We start from the raw sequence: 18,948 nt of genomic DNA, 5'->3' as shown, positions 1-18,948 counted from the left end.
CTTCTAGAGCTGAGGGGCCAGTGATAGGGGGATCTAATGACTCTCACAGGCACTCTGTGGTTATATTAGAAGCACACTTCGATAATAAAGGGAGCTTTAATCCAATGTCTGTATTTTCTTTTCTTTAATAGAGTTGTTTCTTTGCTAAGTTTTGGTAACAAAATGAAAACAAAAGACTGTCAACTCTCACCTTGATCCATCGTTTTCTTTTTCTTTCTTTGAATATTTCCTGACGTTGATGACTCTTTCTGCATCCCTGTTGCCCCCCGTGTCCGATAACGTCTTGGCAAATTTCTTCATCTCACATTCCGCTTATAAAACCAACTCATGTGGTCCAAACGGGCGTCCGTCAAAAGTGGTGTGGAAGAGTTGGTTGGTCCTGCAGTAGTGATGGGGATGAGACTTCGATCCACGTGGGGAGATGGATGGGAGAATCCGAACTGCGTGTTTATCGAAGGTGTAGCAGGGTGGGATTTTTTTTTTTTTTTTTTTGACTGTGTTTTTTTTGTTTTTGTTTTTGTTTTTTTGGGAAGACAGGGGAGTGGAAAGGCTCCTCTGGAAGATCAAAGACATTCTCAGAAATGTCCTGAGGGCAACATAATACAGCGATCTGGGAGAAAAAAAACAGGCCAGAACAGAGCAAAAAACAAAAAAACGCAACACAAATAGCTCCTTAAAATAAGCCCTCCCTGCACAGCCATCTTGACCCCTCCCCCCCCCTCCCCCCCGAAGAATCCAACCCCCAGCCTGTCAGAGATTCACTGTTTATATCTGACGGCTAGGATTGTCCATTTTTTCTGGAAGATATCAAACAGTTCCAGCTGAGAGAGAGAACAATGGTGGCCGGGGCAGCCTCTGAGTCCCACAGAAACAATTCATGTACAATAAACACAGAAAATCAAAAAAAAAAAAAATGCTCTGTGGATTATTCCAGAGAGAAAGTTCCAGAAATAACACTCTCTGCATAAGGAGGAAGAAAAGGTACGATCCCCCTCCCCCGCTTTTCATTCCAGACCATTAAAGGCACTCCAGATTGGCCTCTCGGAAGCACTTTTCCAGCCGTCCCCTCCATCTATCCATAAATGCTGCAGATAGAAGTGTCCCATTCTCCAAAAACAACTAAAAGGGCAAGGTAAAGGTATGATTTTTGAAAAAAAGGTGCCATTTGCAACACTTTTTCCCTTCTTCATCAATGTCTTCTTTTCTTTTAGATCCAATTTAAAGTGCATGGATGAGGTAAACTATTTCTTCATAGTTGATTTGTCTCTTTTTTTAATATTTAATCTTTTTTTGTTATTTGTTTTTTTTTCATAAGAAACAAAGTCGTTTTGCTTCCTTTTTTCTTTGTTTTAATCTTCTCAGACGGGAACCATTCTGCCTTGCATCTGTTGCATTTGGGATAGCATTCCCTGGACACTGGTCAGGATCTTGTTCTGGTGCGCTGCGGAGGAGATGCCTATGCGTGCCATGTCCCTGAAAAGGATTGGGAGAAGAGGCCTTTTAGGACCGAGGACAACAATAACATGCACACGGAGGTCTGATCCACATGATGAATTTTACAGCCTACCAGTGGAAACTGGTCTGACAGTTTAACTGCTGTATAAGGAATTTCACTTGCCAACACGGCAACTCTAATCGTGTAATCTTAGCAGAAGAAAAATGTGGATATAATAAAGAAGTGACAAATTTAACTCATGTTTTCCTTTCTAAATGTGTCACAGAATACCTTAATAAGGGGATAACAGAAACTGTGTGCTAAAAATGAAGCAGAGACACCGGGGGAACCGCTTAACTTGACTAAAAACTTAAGCAGAGGGAAACAGCCAAAAACATGCTCCAATTACTTGAGCTAACTAGCATAGCTTAGCTTATCCTTAACATCTGAAGCAAAGTTAAGTCGCTAGCAGTGTGCTCAAATTATTTGAGGTGACTGGATTAGATTCATTTAGTTTATTTTAGTTCATATATAACTGAAGCAGAGGTAACATAGTAGCTTAATTCCTTGAATTATTTTTGAAAACTAGCTTAGCTTATTTTAGTGTAAATTCTAAAAGCACAGTTTGCCAGGATTATTTCAGGAAATTAGCTTATTTTTGCCTGACGTAAAACCGAGTGTTTGCGTATGAACACAACATGTTTCTAAGCTGTTACATTTGGAAACAGCAGGTTGGCTGTTTTCATGTCTTATGCTCAGTTTAGCTTTATATTTATGAAGGTGTTTTAATCTGTCTCTCTTTGAAAAGGTTTAATGAGAAAATGTGATTTCACCGTTTTGTCATAAAATAATAGATAAACACAGTTGTTGCTAATCATGTCTCCTAAGATCTCTAGTAATGTCTAAATAGGATCCCAGTGACACCACTTGCCCCAGCCAGTTGGCAACTGTGTTCCCAAACAGCTTTGTAATGCTGCCCTAAAACCTCTTCACAGTTGTTTTGGTTGTGAGGATATTCCTGCAGGCACGGGTAGTTTGCGTGGAAATCACTGACTTGCCTGCAAACTCTCACCAACTACTTGCAAACTGGATGGCAAACTGAAAGGGGAGACCATTCATCTTAAAAGTAGATGTTTCATCTTTTGAAACAACTTTCACTTACTCTGTTTCCGGTTTGTGCCACACTTTTGCAGGTTTTTCTTCTGCTCTGTGGTAGATAAGTGGGTGTTTGCAAACAAGTCACCGTCTGCCATGGAAACTAAGAGCGACCTGTCGACCCACTAGTAACCAAAACAATCACAAGGAGGTGGTGCAGCACCCTCTTTGTAAACTGTTTGTAATGGTTTGTGTGAGCTATTACAAACTCAATAATAGCGTAACAAGTTAAAGAAAAATCATAAAATTGCCTACTTTTACAAAAACTTTCCTATTTCACTGTGATGCTTGGCATTTCCTTTAGTTTTCTGTTTCATTCTCCTCATCCTTCAAAATCACTTGCAGCATGGTAAAAGTATGATTGTGGGCAAAGTGCTTACTCTTGCGTCATGTGGACCACGGCCTCTGGAGTTGTGTAGCCGGCGGCCGTGAAGTTATCGCAGTATCTCTCCATGCCGATGGCCTGCAGCCAGTCCTCCACTGTGCCCACAGCCGCGGACACCTCGGGACTCCCTGGCTCAAGCAGGGTGGTAGTGGGCCTGTAATAGGTGGAGAAAAGTGACAAGGTTATTTCACGAAATCAAACTCCTCGTTGTGTTTAAAGCTACTGCACTGTATGCAGCTGTTTGCATGTAGATGATGAAAGCCAGTTGTTCAAGTGCTTTTTACTTGAAGCATAATCATCTCCATCTTTGATTACCTCCGATTCACCTCAACTGCAGCAACGGCCACATTGCGGGAATTATTCCATAATTCTTAACTATGCTTCTGTGCTGTAGTGTCAAAAATGTGTGACAATTACAAGCTGTAAAAAGCACCGAGCTACACTTCTCCCTAGCTTGTCCTCCCTGATTGAAACACCAAATGTGTCAGCTTAGCAATTTTGTATTTTTTTTGTGTCTGTATTTTGCAGGCTGCACCCAAAAACTGAGCCAAGTCAAACACAGCTCCTCCTCTGGTGTCACCGATACAGTTAGTTAATCCTTATTTCACGGAAAACACACAACCTGGGCACACTTCGGTGAATTTTACAGTGTGCTTGGAGTCCCTCTTCACATTCAGATATTCATCAGCATATTTGTCCTCCCTCTTTTTTCCCTGCCTTTCTCCCTTTCTGTGGCAGCAGCTGTGAAACATTTACACGAGGCCGGTGAGTCTGAGTCACACTTGTCCCGCTTGGGTAAGTCTTGCGCTCTCGGCCTCTTTATCGTTCTCTCCTTTTTAAAAAGGATGTCGAGTAGAGCTGTGAGAACTGGATGTCAGGCTCTTTATTAAGTCGTCACTTCTAAGTAGGTGGAAAAGATTATGCGCAGGGATACCTTCCCACACACACACATACTCTTCTTTCCTTTTTGTAACCGTAGAGCTGCAGTTATAGGATTCAGCTCTGCTAATTACTCTACACAGACTCCACGCTTGCTCTCGCTGTATCCTATTAGGAGTGCGCATCTGTGTGCGATCGCGCAACCCGCTCGTGTGCGCTCGCACACTCGTTAAACTCAAACAGACTCCCGTCGGCCTGCGTCGAGTCTGTAAACACACAAAGGTCATCCTTAACACGTTTGGCTGCTCAAGAGTAATGGTGTTGGAGACGTAGGGTCGTGTTTGTTTTTAACTCGGTGTAACGTTGTAATTCCTCCCCCTGTTAGAGCGCCTAGATTCCTGTGTGTAAAGCACCATTAAAGCTAGTTTGCAGAGAAAGCCATTATGGAGGTTGTTTGCGTTGTAACGAGCCACACGGTGCTGGCAGATAATGTTTAATGGTGAATGTAAATAGCGGTGACAGAGTGGGACGCTGTGTGTGTGCGCGTGTCAGTACGTTGGTGTGGCTTCTCAAATATTATGTGTTATGGAAATTTTGATGCTCTCATACAGAACTGTATGTAGACGAGAAGCAGATGATGAAGAGTATAAAATACAGATGCATTAATTATGAATGTCAACGTGATATCGAGGTTGACAGGTGAACGCACGTGTTACAGCAGGCAGTCACCTCACTCTCAGACTCTGCTCTCACACAGAGCATCTTAACTTGTCTCAGGCCCACTCTCAACATACGGCTCTCATTTTCCTGCAGCTGGCCGGTCCTCGAGAACCATCATAGAGCCCAAACAGAAAATAACCCATTGAAGTATCCAAACAGTATTTGTATTACTTTTATACAATTTGCTGTACTTTGCAAATGTGGCAGTGAATGTGTGACTAGCACATTTCCAGGCTGTTTAATTAAACTAAATGGGAAATTCCTGTAACACAATTGCCAATTTATTTTAAATTAAGTGTAATAAACCTATATAATTGTCAAATTTCCTGATAATGTTAATTAGCTCATTCAGTGGATTCCAGAGCGATCTTCCCTTAACAGCCACAAGGCAGCAAGCTGATTATTAATAATTAATTCCTATTACGCAATCAGAGCAATCTTAGAAGTCTGACAGAGAAAACTGTTTTAAGATGTTGCTTTTTATTTTATTTTCACTCTCCTGCTTTTATGCATATGGACTGATACTGTTTAAGCCCGAGACTGTGTGACCAATATTGGGACTGCTCATTGCTAAGATTAAAATATCCTCTGAAAACACACTCAACACTAACTCAACCATCACCTTATGATATTTCCTGTCATCGTTCATTTTCCAAAGCACAAACGGAACTGAAAACTCTTCCTCTTTTCAGCCCCTTGCGTCATTCTCCTTCCTCTCACCTGACGGTGGTCTCTCCCCCGGTCCTCTTCAGGGTGTTGGGGTTGCGGATCAGTTTGTCCAACATGTTGACTATTTGCCCAAACTTTGGCCGGTCGGCCCTCTCTCTCTGCCAGCAGTCTAGCATGAGTTGGTGGAGTGCCACGGGGCAGTCCATGGGCGGGGGCAGTCGATAGCCCTCATCAATGGCCTTGATCACCTGGATAGCAGATAAATGTGGCTGTAAGACTTTATGACTGAGCAGAAGTGTTATAAAAACTTCAGGCAGTTTGATTACTTTGTCATTTTTATAACTTTTTTCTTAATTACTGTACTTTACACACCTACACAATACATTATCTTTTTTTTTTCCCTTTTTCATAATTAGTGGAACCACACATGTGAGCTCACTGCAATAAGGAAGAGGAACGCTCTGCTGGTGTTTCATCACAGCTGCAGGTAATTGTATAACTACGTTAAAATGATGAAGCATTCTTATAAAGTTGTTTGACATTACCCAGCCTTAATATCTCACAGTAATTCACCCTGTGCATTATTCATGACTATCTGCATATGATTACGTTGCTTCTGACTTACATCTTGGTTGCTCATGTCCCAGTATGGCCGCTCGCCGTATGACATCACCTCCCACATGACGATGCCGTAGCTCCACACGTCACTGGCCGAGGTGAACTTCCTATAAGCGATGGCCTCCGGGGCCGTCCAGCGGATGGGGATCTTTCCTCCCTGTAATTGAAAGCTGGGCTGATTAATGAAAGCCGACAAGTGAGGGTACAGACAGCCCGCTGACTCAGTCAGACAGATGCTCGCCAACACACAAACATGCTTGCACTCACCCTGGTAGTGTATGCGGCCTCGGGGTCGTCCTCCAGGACTCGGGACATGCCGAAGTCGGACACCTTGCACACCAGGTTGCTGTTAACCAGGATGTTGCGAGCGGCCAGGTCACGGTGGACGTAGCTCATGTCTGACAGGTACTTCATGCCGGAAGCGATGCCACGCAGAATGCCGACCAGCTGGATGACAGTGAACCGACCGTCGTTCTTCTGCGGGGGAAAAAAGAGAAACGCTCATCCTTATTACTGTTAAATGTCCACACTGTGACAAAAATGTCTGCTAAGTAAATACAGGGACACTTGTGAAGGGTCACTCCTAATAGCTCATTGGGTATAGTAATAAGTAATAGTCTTAAGGTTTAACTTTATAGCGTAAAGATCCGTAAGATTAGAAAAGACCTATAAAAAGTCCACTCCATTCCACATCTCCCTTTAACTAGCACTGTGCAACTGGTTAAGATGTATAGTGGACCTGTAGTGCTGTGAACCTGAGAAACACAAAGTTTCACCTGTTTCAACCTCATTGTCAGGAGAAAAGCGAGACGATAAATGGGAAGGACAAAGTGCGAATGTTTGTGAACCGACACTTGTAAATTTGGTGGATAACATGGGATCAGCGTTGATGCACAAACACGCATGAACACGTGTGTGTGGAGACAGAAACGCATGACTTACCCTCAGGAATGCATCCAGGGATCCATTTTCCATGTACTCTGTGATAATCATCACCGGTTTACCTAGAAAGAGAGAGAGAGAGTGGGAATAAGAGTGAGAGAAGGAAAGGCAGATGATTATAGAGGTAAACGACGCACATCACAGCTCAACGCAGCAGGAGGGGGCTCTCCAGGGAAAATGCATGTGTGTCTGTGTGTATGAGGCCATCCATCTCTGTCCCATAGTGATTTAATTAGCTGTGTGTTACCGTTGCCCTGACGTCCCCCGTTTTTCCCTTAACATGCAAAGGCATCTCCACTGAAACAAAACACCACACACACACACACACACACACACCATCTTGTGTTTATGCAAATATGATCTGACTCTGGGCGTATTATCCAAAGTCTCATCACAGTCACCCACCCAGAATCCCCCTAACTCGCTATTTCTGTCACTCACTGTCCCTTTGCCCTCTTTCTCCTCTGCCAACTTTCGACGCATCTGTCACTCTCCTGCTAGCTCATCTCTGTTGCTCTCTTTTTTCCCCCACTCCTCCCTCGCTCATTCCCTCTCCTCGTTTTTATCCTCCGTGAACCCTGCCAATCCTCTCTGGCCTTTTTTCACCCCATCCCTCTCTGTCTCTCTTGGGGGAGCGTCTGCGTCTTTATCTGAGCCGGGGCAGGCGGCGGGGAGGGTGGACATTCCCTGGTGGGTCTCTGTCTGTCTGTCTTTGTCTCTTAGGACGGAGGGAGGGAGGGGCATATCAGAGGAGAAGAGAGATAAAAAAGGGAAAGGAAGGGCGACCCGCTTGTTTTTGTCCCAAAACTGCAGCAAGCTGGTGCCTAACCAGCCACGGCAACAACACATGCTGAAAAGTGCTGCCACACATTCGCCTCCTAGAACAGCGTCGCTCTTTGTGCTCCATTTCGAGTGGCACAGTTAAGGTGGACTTAAAAGCTTACAGCCTTATAGAAAACTGCTGACTTAAAGCCTCCGCCTTAAGGGGAGCTTGTATGAAGCCTCTCGAGTGCTCCAGCAGAATGTCGAGAGCTGCAGAAGCCCGCTGAGAAGGTGAAGTTCCTCTGCTCTGCTGCGGGTCTCTGGCCGTGCCAAGAGGCCGTCAGTCACTGCCTTACCCGCTGCGTGATTGGCACTCCATTAATTACGGGGCACTCCGGCGATGCCCTAAAAAGAGGAAGTTCGGCGAAAGTTGTATGAGAGCAGAGGGGGCCGTCTTTGTCAGCCATCTTTGTTCCCTTTGTTGCGTGCCTCTGCCTCAGGGCCGCCGGTGATTGACAGCTCCGCAATCAAGTCTGAGGAGAGTCTGACCTGCGACCTTAAACTCTCGCCTTCCCAGCCCCGCCCTCTTCCTTCCAGTCCATTTGCATGCTAATTCCTTGTTTACTGAATACGCCCTGCCGCCTTTGGCAATGAACTCTGGGCGAGGAACCCACCAGTGGGCCGATTATCACCTGCCAACAAAACAGGGAGATGGCAGAGGGGGGAAAAAAAACGCGTCAGGGGGACAATATTGGGGGAACGTTGGGCAAATGTCCTCCGGAGGCCCTGGCGTTAGCAGCAAACAAAGATCTGGGTTTTAAAAGCGGACCTTTTTAAAAAAAAAAAACCAGCACGCTCTTACTTCATGTAAATCACCCATTAAGAACATCACGTCTGATTTCAAGCTTTAATGGATGCTCGATTTTTAATTACACACCAACGTGATAGAAACATTAAATATAGCCTTCAAGATGGTGGACCACAGCCAGCAAGTCTTCAGCGAGAGATTTTTGCACATTTATGTATTTTAGTCCCTATTTGGAGTTCCTCCATAATTAATAAGCCTTAATTGGCTCTGTTGGACATGCCAGCAAACTGAGGCCAGATTGAGAATTCCTTTTAACTTGATTGTAATGGAGAGTGGGGCGCAATTCAAATAATGGATTTTTAATAGATTCCACTGACACACTCAAGTGTGAAGGACTAATTTGCCCAAACCTCGTGTCAAGCTCTCAAAAGTAAGAGTGGAAGGAGGTGGAGTGGGAGTTTTCGGACGCCCTTCTTGCGTTTGGTTCGCCGTCCTTTCACTCCAGCTCTCTTGTCACCGCTGCGTCGCTCCTTCCTCCCCCCCATCTTTTTGTTTTCAGCCTCCGGTTGAGTAGCTCGAGCACCCTCTGCTTTCCCTCTCTCTGCGTCGCCCTGTCTTTCCTCTCATCCATCAGCTCCTAACTGTCCGGCATCTCTATTTGCACCTTCCCTGGCAGCAGCTCGTCTCTGGTTTCTCTTCCTTTCTCCATCTGTCCGCCTTTTTTCTCTGTCGTTCTCACGCCGCCGCTGCGAGGTCTGAGAGGTCATTCCCCGCCATGTGAGGTGTGATAGGTGATAAGCAATTCTGCCTGTGCTGCTGTTCACTTTCAGCTCCGGCTGGGCTGCATGTTTGTGTGTGGGTATATCTATACATATATATGTGTGTGTGTGTGTGTGTGTGTGTGTGTGTGTGTGTGTGTGTGTGTTCTACAGTGAGAATGGCAGTTTTATCTAGCACAGATAGAGATGAGCAGTATCACGACACATTAAGGCACATGTAGCCGAGGCTACATGGTAACACTCAGGCACACATGCATGCAATCAAAGGTACCGGATGTTGGCATGTGCTGACAAGACACCCACACACACAGCACACACCCACACACACATACCTATAGCCGAACAAATAACATCAGGGGAAGGTGTAAAAGAGGGGGAGAAACGGAGAGAGCACTGAGGGCAGGAGGAGGGAGATTTGGCCAGTGTTTTGTGGCCATGCAGCAGCAGATAGAGAAGGGATAGGGTATCACTCCCTAACCCCAAACACATTTACAGCTGACACCATGATTAATGAGTCTGGTGCCGTGCTACAGGGCCTGTTCCTGGGCCCATTAGACTCCCACACCCACCCCTCTCCCAACTGCCCAGCTACCTCTACAACCACCTCCCCCTCCACGGCAATGCTGGACCCCTTCCATCTGGACAGAAACCCACCTGGGGATAAGCCAGGATGGGATGTGCGGACGATGCTCAAAAATACGCATTTATCTGAGAATATTGTGAAATCTTTGTAAAATGTCCGCACAGAAGCATTAAGATATACACTAGTGCGCAGGCGTGTGAGTAAAAACAGGCTTGTCCCTACGCTCACCTTTCTCCAAAGTCACCCAGAACTGCACTTTGTGATGATTTATTGCTACATTTTTCGAGGGAGACAGCAGAAATGACTGCCCTTTTAGAATATAATAGTAATTGTATGTGTGTGAGCTAAGCATTATTGCAATTTCCAGAAGCAATTTCACCTGCGCAAAACACTTTCCTCCCCTCATTTGAAACACATTCTGTAAAAATGAATCCTTGACATACATTTGGTGACCACGCCCTCCAGGTGAATGATGTTGGGGTGGTCGAACTGGCCCATGATGCTGGCCTCGGACAGGAAGTCCCTCCTCTGCTTGTCTGTATAGCCAGCCTTCAGAGTCTTTATGGCCACGCAGATCTCCCTCTTGCCGGGCATCTTCAGGCGTCCACTGCAGACCTCTCCAAATTCCCCTGAATCAACAGCAAGAACAGCAAAAAAAAAAAAAACCAGATGAAAATGTGAAGCGCTGATACACGAGCACTCTGATCCACAGACTATAAATCAAATCAAAAAGAGTGTGCCCCTACACGTCTGTTTGTGTGTGTGTGTGTCTGTAGGTTAGAAAGGTTCCACTTTAAACATTGATCAGGGTCTCTAATCCTTTACTCCCCCTCCTCCCTCCACCCACTGGAGCAGAGAGAGGGGGAAATGGATATTGATTCTTTCTCTTTATTATTTTGTCATTGGATGACTTTTCTCTGGCCCAAGGAATAGCATGGACAACGTATTTAGCCACTGTTGATTTTTTTTTTAACTTGTTGACCTCTCTAGAGCCAGAAGCCACATGTTAAAGTCTGGGAAAACAATGGATTTTAATCTCAAAGAGGCCACAAAAAGTCCACATATCACAGAGAAAGGTGTGTTTGTATGAAACAAATACAAAATGTGATCTTTTTCCAATAGGTATTCATGCATGTAATGTAGGAAAAAAAAATCTCCTCACCAATGCCAATCACTTTCTCAATCTTGATACAGGAGGCATCGATCTCTTTGGCAAACTCACGGACGGCCTGGTTGGGGTCCTCATAGGTAAAGGGGTCAACATATATTCTCACTCCTGGGGAACGAAGTTTGAAAAAAAAGGAAGCAAAGAGAGAAGGAAGTTTAAAAAAAAAGTGAAGGTTAATTTATTCCGACTACTACTCTCCATCTGTTCTTTATTTCCATCGTGCTGCAGGCTACGCTGCCTTCCTCTATGGATCCTCTCCTCCTCCTCCTCCTTTCTTCTCTCCATACCTCGCTTCACACACTGACTCCAGCGCTTTTCATGTCACTATGGCTGACTCCGATGAAGATGGAGCTCATTAACTTGAAATTTTTGTGGCACACAAATAACAATGCTGATGACTTGATAATGAGGTGTTTGGAGCATGTTGGGTTGCAAGTACATTAACTTCAAAACAGTTTGTTTTTCCTCCCATTTTATGGGCTTCATTTGTGCACACGAGCATACCTGACAGCAATAATGTTTTACAATTATAAGGTCTGTAGGCGGAGTGTTAACTATGAGTTACCTTGATGTAAGTGCTTCTCTTCATCAGAGTCCTGCTTGGCTTTGCTGTATTTACTCCTTCTAGGGGGCAAAGAAAAGCAGAATGATCACTCATGGCAGGGAATCAAGCTTCAAATCTCAGGAAGTTAGAACACAATTATATCTTATACATATAAGATGAGATATGGATATTCCTTTTTTAATATAATTAAACAATGCTCATCACAAGGATTTTAATTGTCTGTGGGTTCTCAATCATCCAGTTCATGTGTCTTTTGCCCCAAGTCCACTTGCCTTCTTTTTTCAAGCTCTCAGGAAAGATGATTTAAAATATCATGTTATGATAAAACCTTTAAAAATAGTTAAAACCTTTTGCAAGCTCATTTTCTTGCTTATGTGTGGCACATTTATGTCTGTAAAGTAAATACATCGAACACATCGGACTACAAACACGCACATTACCAACTCCGGAAGACGATCAAAGCAGCCAAACGTGAGTACAGGGACAGGGTGGAGCAACAGTTTGACAACCCTCGGAGTATGTGGCAGGGACTAAACACGATCACAGACTTTAGAGGGAAAACCAGCACACCGCAGACCACGGCCTCTCTGTGTGAGGATCTAAACGTATTCTACGCTAGATTCGACGCAGCGAACACCATGAGACCGGACAGTGTGCGCACCGCGGATGACGTCAGTGCGCACACTGTGTCTGAGGAGGATGTGCGGAAGTGCTTCAGGAAGGTGAACGCACGCAAAGCTACTGGTCCAGACGGGATTCCCGGCCGCGTCCTCAAGTCATGCGCGGCTCAGCTGGCTGGAGTGTTCACACACATCTTCAACCTTTCCCTCTCTCTGTCTGTAGTCCCAGCCTGCTTCAAAATGGCCACCGTCGCTGTACCCAAATCCTCCACCATCTCCTCATTGAACGACTGGCGACCTGTAGCCCTGACCCCCATCGTAAGCAAATGCTTCGAGAAGCTGGTCAGGGACTTCATCTGCTCTGCACTACCCGACTCACTGGACCCTCTACAGTTTGCATACCGCCACAACAGGTCCACTGATGATGCCATAGCCCTGACACTACACACTGCCCTGTCACACCTGGAGAAGAGAGACACGTATGTGAGAATGCTGTTTGTAGATTACAGCTCAGCATTCAATACCATCGTTCCCTCGAAGCTGGACAGGAAACTGCAGGATCTAGGACTGAGCAGCTCCCTCTGCAGCTGGATCCTTAGCTTCCTGTCTGACAGACGCCAGGTGGTCAGACTGGGCAGCATCACCTCATCCCCCATCACACTGAACACTGGTGCTCCACAGGGGTGTGTACTGAGCCCTCTCCTGTACTCACTCTACACCTACGACTGCACAGCCACTAACAACTCCAACATCATTGTGAAGTTTGCGGACGACACTACAGTGGTGGGTCTTATCACCAACGGTGATGAGACGGCTTACAGGGAGGAGGTCAGCGCCCTGACCCACTGGTGTCAAGACAACCATCTCACCCTCAACGTCGCAAAGACAAAGGAGTTGATAGTGGACTTCCGGAGGTGCAGAGAAGTACACACCCCCATCACCATCAACGGCGCTGCTGTGGAGAGAGTGAGCAGCTTCCGGTTCCTTGGTGTACATCTGGCTGAGGATCTTACGTGGTCAGTACACACAAACAAAACAGTGAAGAAGGCGCAGCAGTGCCTCTTCTTTCTCAGGAGACTGAAAAGATTCGGCATGAGCCCCCGCATCCTCAGGACCTTCTATCACTGTGCCATTGAGAGCATCCTCACTGGATGCATCACCACCTGGTATGGCAACAGCACCGCTTACAACCGCAAAGCTCTCCAGCGAGTAGTGCGGTGCTCTGAACGGATAATTGGAGGTGAGCTTCCCTCCCTCCAAGACATCTACAGGAAGCGCTGCCTGAGGAAAGCGGGGAGGATCATCAAGGACTCCAGTCACCCCAGCCATAAACTGTTCAGACTGCTTCCATCAGGAAGGAGGTTCTGCAGCATCCGGTCCCGTACCAGCAGACTGAGAGACAGCTTTTTCCATCAGGCCATCAGACTGCTGAACACGTCATAGACACCTCAGCTTCACTACTGGAACTTCAACATTATGCACTCCACACTGTATATAAATGCCACTTGTTTTGCACATATTCAACTCTGTATATTTTATATATTTTATATATTTTATTATTATTATTACTATTATTATATTTTTTTTATTTTTTATTTTTTTACTATTTAATTTGTAAAAATGTGTATACACACACACACACACACACACACACACACACACACACACACACACACACACACACACGTAGGAAAATATTTAGTATACACATCCAGAAATGCATACACTATTATATATTGTACATATATTTATTAGTTTCAGGTTGGCCATTCTTGTATTTTGCTCGTTTGTGTTGTTGTGTTTGCACATCTCTGTTGCTTGTGGGGCTCGCACACAAGAATTTCACTCGCATGTGCTGTGCCAGTGTGCCTGCACATGTGATGTGACAATAAAAGTGATTTGATTTGATTTGATATTTTGCCCCCAGTTGGCTGGAAAAAGGGGCATGTGTGTGTTTTTGATTGGCTACCAGACTTCCTCAAACAAAAGACGTTACTTCTTAGCTCTTCCTCCATATTTCAGGGAAATTCATCTATAGCTCTCAGAATAAATCTATGGGGCCAACATGAACCTGTGTCCCCATTAAAGGAAGGGTTTCAGGTGACTAGTTACTAAAGAAATCCTCGTGAGGTGACAAAAACAATGCTGGAAACCAAACCCTAATCTTTATGTTCATATTGCACACGTGGACTACTTTTTCCATTTTCTGACCCTGTTACCTGAGATTTTGACCATGCTTAAAGATGATAATCCACAATTGTAGACGTAAATATAGCACAAATATGTACCGATACCCTTTAAGACTGTGTAATAATAATACAGTCTTATTAGTATTATGCAAAAACTAAATGATTACTTCATAAAATACATATCAGTGCAACAATAATAGTAATAATCCAAATAAATACTATAAGTGCCTTTAGTTTAGATGTTTGTTGATAACAGTTTTACTTCGATATATTTTTTGCATCAAAGTCAAGTGAGAAATCTTCCAACATTGAAGCTTCCTGAAGGGCACTGAGCGTATAACAACAACATGGAGCAGAGAAGCTGAACGAATATAAAAGCTATAAATCAATTCTAGAGAAGATGCACTTAAATCCCTGTGAATCCCTCAGGCTGCCTGACACCTGTGCTTATTATTGACGTGTTAAGGTCAGTGGTGGAAATGACCAGATGTGCGAGACATTGTCCTCTTCTACGGCTGTGTAATGATGGTAAACGGCTACGTGATTACAGTCCCTCCCCACAATCACAGGATGAACGCGGCAGCACAATGACAGTGGCCGTCACATGCATATAAAAAAGCCTGAGACAACCACCTGCTTGGCTGCAGAGAGAGGCAATCACATGGAAAAGAGAGCACACACACACACACACACACACACACACACACACACACACACACACACACACACAATCAACAGCCCCCTTCACTCCCTATCATTCACAGCACCAATACACACATGCAAACAGTGATTTGGTCAATTCAAGAATCAACACACAAGCCATTGACACCCCCCTCCCCCCACTGCCACACCACACGCACACAAAACTTTATTTTTTTTCCACAGGATGTACGCACTCGCAGCCCTAACACATATGGAAGCGCACACAAACACAAACACATGCAGAGAGTGTGTGTGGTTTTACACCCTGAGGTGAGGCAGCCCCATCTGCATGTAATCCCATCTGTGTGATGGTGCTTTGTCCTGCTCGCTGGTTAACACCCTGAGATTGGGTCACTGCAAATCCACCTGATGCCTCTCAGCCTCGTCCTCGCTCTATTCTATCTCCTACTTTTTCCCGCTTATCTCATTGTCCACCCTCCCGTCGCTCTCTCATATTCGTCGCGGCGGTCAGCAAGGTGCAGCAGGAGAAAATAACTAGCGGCAGGATTACAGCCACTAGCTGAGAGATAGTGGGAGAGGGACGGGGTGGAGTGGAGGCGGGTGGGACTATGCGAAGGGAGCGGGCTGGATGCAGAGGACAGGGAGCGAAGGGTCGCTGATTGCATCCCTTCAGCTGTCGGAGCTGTCAATCACATCTCCGGTGTGGCGAGTCATCACTCATCCGACGTGAGCGAGTTGCACTAGCTGTCTGGGAGTGTTAGTGTGTGTATGTGTGTGCTCTTTTGAGTGACTTCCATTTCCTGACGGCACTAAGTAAGACATCCCTCATCTGTGTGCCGAGAAAGAGAGATAGACAGAAAGCAGAAGGGACAGAGTTCGATGGAAGGGCGGGGGTGGGTAGCGAAGCTCACCGTCGGCTGATGACGAAAGCACTGATGAGGATGATGAGCAGAACCACGCTGCCCACCACTGACACCAGCAACACTGTGGAGTTGGCCCCGTCGCCGATAATGGGAGCTGGGACTATCGGAGAGAGGAGAGAAAAAAGGTTGACGAGAAACAACAAAAAAAGAGCAAAGTAACTCGATACCCCTCATCCCTCCGCCTCCTCCTGTCCCCACGCAGTGTTTGCTCGCTCTCCCTCCATTTTACTATTCTGATCATAAAGTCCACTGTTTCGCATGCTTCATTGGGAGACAATGACAGCCCATTAGGATGTGAGCTTGACCGTGTCATTATCATGCGCTGCTGTCTCTATCTGCATTACAAAAGGGACACCTGGGCTTCTAGTGGATCTCTCTAGCCCTCTGTGTCATCAGTAACGGGAAACATTATGTGGAAATATATTCACTGGACCAAAAGCTGAATGCTAAGAAAACACAGAAAGCTGAGATTAGATTTAATAGGCCACATATTATTATTGGAGTGATGGTGCTGTTTACCACTACTTACAAGCTACTCGGGTGCATAACAACTGTTTTGTGTGTCACCCGTTGGCACACAGACCATCATCTTAGAGGCCAAGTCCACCATAAACAGAAGCTCTAGCAGGTGGACGGCTGGTGTATGTACCGTGCTGTCAGACTGGAGAGATTACTACTCAGTTATTTATCGTCACAAAGTATGTACGATATGTATTGTTATAGACGTGCCCAACTCGTGCCCCTTTCACCACCACAAATGCAGTCTGATGCCAAATCTTTGCTTCAGAGAGAAATCTGTGTCGTAACTTTAATCAGAGACCCTTCTTAACCCTGCACCAAAACCTTCCACGCCAATGAGAGTCGTTGCAGGCGGGTTGCGTGTAGTTACATTTCTCTGGAGGTGCACGTCAGGTTACGTAGAAGGTTGTGGCCTCAGGGTTAAGAGGGGTTCCCGGTTATGCAGATTTCAAGTTGAAGCACAAGTCGGGCATTAGTCAGTAGTAAAATTCTTCCTGAAAAAACAGACTTTCATTTACATCTTGCACAGTTTTCCTCATTCATTTCCCCTCAAAGGAGTTTTATAAGGTCATGTTATTCCACTCTGTCTTATAGCATTTGATTTATTTTGTAACAGATTTTCCCAAGTTTTTTTTTTTTTGCTACTCAGTATCAAATGGAAATCTTTGGAAACTGTGGGATCTCCACTAGAATTTCAAATAAACTTCTCAGGGTCTGAACAAGTTTTGGCTGCACTCTATATCACTGTAGTAAGTAACCCACTAGTGGGTTAGTGAGGTTTGAGAGGCTAATCTGAAATTGTGATCAGAGTCCACCTACACAGGCGCTGTTGCTCCGGTTATCACAGGGTTTGTGTGCCTTAGACTCTGGTAGAGAAATGAATACATTTATTTTGGCTTGAAACTGATTCAATTAAAGAGTTCTGGCGAGCAGTGAGAATTATCTAGCAGCAGCTTCTGACTGAAAACGCCACAAATGGTGCCATTCTTCAAAGCTTCATACAGTTTAAACATCAGCTGGCACGTCTACTGAGGCTGATACTCAGACGTGAATAATGGAAGATATTCAAGTTGCCAGTCAGGTGCCGGAGGACAATATCATTTATCTTTTATAGACAACAGCAATTTTGATTAATGACTCTCCAATGAAAGAGACAAACTTGTAAGAGATGCTATCATTGTAGGAATTTTTCAGACACTGCCGTGGCGGAGCTGGAATCAGGCCTCTCTTGGCTCTGCAGGGAGAAGAAGACGAAGATGAACAGGCAGTGTGACTTAACTCACCCGAGTTGGTCATGAACTCAAACGGGCCGCTGAATTCTCCGTAGCCGGCCGCTGTGCGAGCCCGCACATGGAAAACATAGGAGGTGAGGGGGGTGAGGCCCTTGATGTCGGTGCTCCTTGATGAGGTTTTTATGATGCGGTAGCTTCTTTCATTCTGGTCCTACAGCGGGACAGGAAAAAAAAAAGAAAGAAGACAATACAACTTATTCAGAGGCTGCTTTTGCTTTGACGGTTCAGCAGAAACAAAATCTCTCGCACCGTCCCTCACCTTCTCGTAGTACTTGACCTCATACTCCAGAATGACCCCGTTGGCTTTTTCCGGTGGCTGCCAGGCCAGGGAAATGGTGTGTCTTGTGATATCCTTGGCCTGGATGGAAGTCACTGGAGAGGGAGCTGGTGAGACGATCAAAGAAAGAGGAAACAGAAGAGAAAAAATATGTTTAGCTGTTGTTTTCACCCTTGGAGACATTGAGTCTGTTCTGTCCCACGCGTTCTCCTGCTCATGCTGAGAAAGTCAAACAAGCCACGAGGCAATCGCTTCCACTTCTCTTTAGCTTGGCTCTCATTCAGAATCAGGGGTCTTGCGAAACCATGCGGCCACACAGTTGATTTGACAGAAGGAGCGTGAACTAAACGTTGGCGTCTATAAAACCGATACAAGCTCTCCCGTGACACGAGCGTCTCAGGCACTTTTCTCAACCGCAAAGTATATGAATAAAATCAAATGGGCTCGACACCTTTGCATTTTTTTGTCTTTAAGAGAGCAAATCAATTGGTTTTCATTAAAGCTCCAGAGAGCGATCTTATCTCGAGCCTTTTCTGCAGCAGCTGATAATGAGGCCATATTTCAAGCAGCCGTGCTATCTGTGTTCAGACGCCTTTAACACATGAAGGTTAAAGCACAGATAATGGCTTATGCTCGCCCCTCCCTCCAAGTGTGTCGCCGCTGCACAAATCAAACCTCTATCTCCGGGGAGTGTGACAACACGTAAATTGGGTCATACACGCTCACGACTTTACGAAGAGAAAATCCATAGGTGTAGGAGAGATAGAGTTGTAAACAGAGGAACAACTCGTGTAAGGACTGAGTTTTGGGAGATATAGCAGTGCAGTCACGAGATGATAGAATAAAGCTCCACAGATAAACACAGACAAAAAGACCAAAATAAAACCATGATGGATTTATCATCAGCAAAGTTCCTGTAAAGTAGAGGGAAAAATGCAAATACTTGTGATACTTGTGTCAGTTAAAATGCTTGCTTTTGGTTTTGGCCCCTGATTGC

At 45.2% G+C, this 18,948-nt stretch overlaps 1 protein-coding gene across 2 annotated transcripts in view; it reads right to left on the bottom strand.

Annotated features, from left to right (window-relative positions):
• Positions 1-225: 225 nt before the first annotated feature.
• epha4l (eph receptor A4, like) overlaps positions 226-18,948 on the bottom strand; it is a 59,002-nt gene continuing 40,279 nt past the window's right edge. Inside the window, exons 6-17 of one of the 2 annotated variants that reach the window (XM_085245024.1) lie at positions 17,934-18,058; positions 17,666-17,825; positions 15,852-15,963; positions 11,469-11,527; positions 10,898-11,011; positions 10,179-10,364; positions 6,804-6,865; positions 6,129-6,338; positions 5,869-6,018; positions 5,295-5,491; positions 2,971-3,129; positions 226-1,473 (exon numbers count right to left, since the gene is read on the bottom strand). In XM_085245024.1, coding sequence (XP_085101150.1) covers positions 1,359-1,473; positions 2,971-3,129; positions 5,295-5,491; positions 5,869-6,018; positions 6,129-6,338; positions 6,804-6,865; positions 10,179-10,364; positions 10,898-11,011; positions 11,469-11,527; positions 15,852-15,963; positions 17,666-17,825; positions 17,934-18,058 — 1,649 coding nt within the window. In that variant the 3' untranslated portion in view covers positions 226-1,358. The remainder of the gene's footprint in view (positions 1,474-2,970; positions 3,130-5,294; positions 5,492-5,868; positions 6,019-6,128; positions 6,339-6,803; positions 6,866-10,178; positions 10,365-10,897; positions 11,012-11,468; positions 11,528-15,851; positions 15,964-17,665; positions 17,826-17,933; positions 18,059-18,948) is intronic. The other variant, XM_085245025.1, reaches the window with a different exon arrangement.

This window comes from Mchenga conophoros, linkage group LG14 (assembly GCF_057382185.1).
Source record: "Mchenga conophoros isolate Kocher_MC1m ecotype Shallow Benthic linkage group LG14, M_conophoros_male_GT1.1, whole genome shotgun sequence".
NCBI classification, from domain to species: domain Eukaryota; kingdom Metazoa; phylum Chordata; class Actinopteri; order Cichliformes; family Cichlidae; genus Mchenga; species Mchenga conophoros.
Note: the sequence above shows the minus strand (reverse complement) of the source record. Positions and strands in the feature narration are given on the sequence as shown.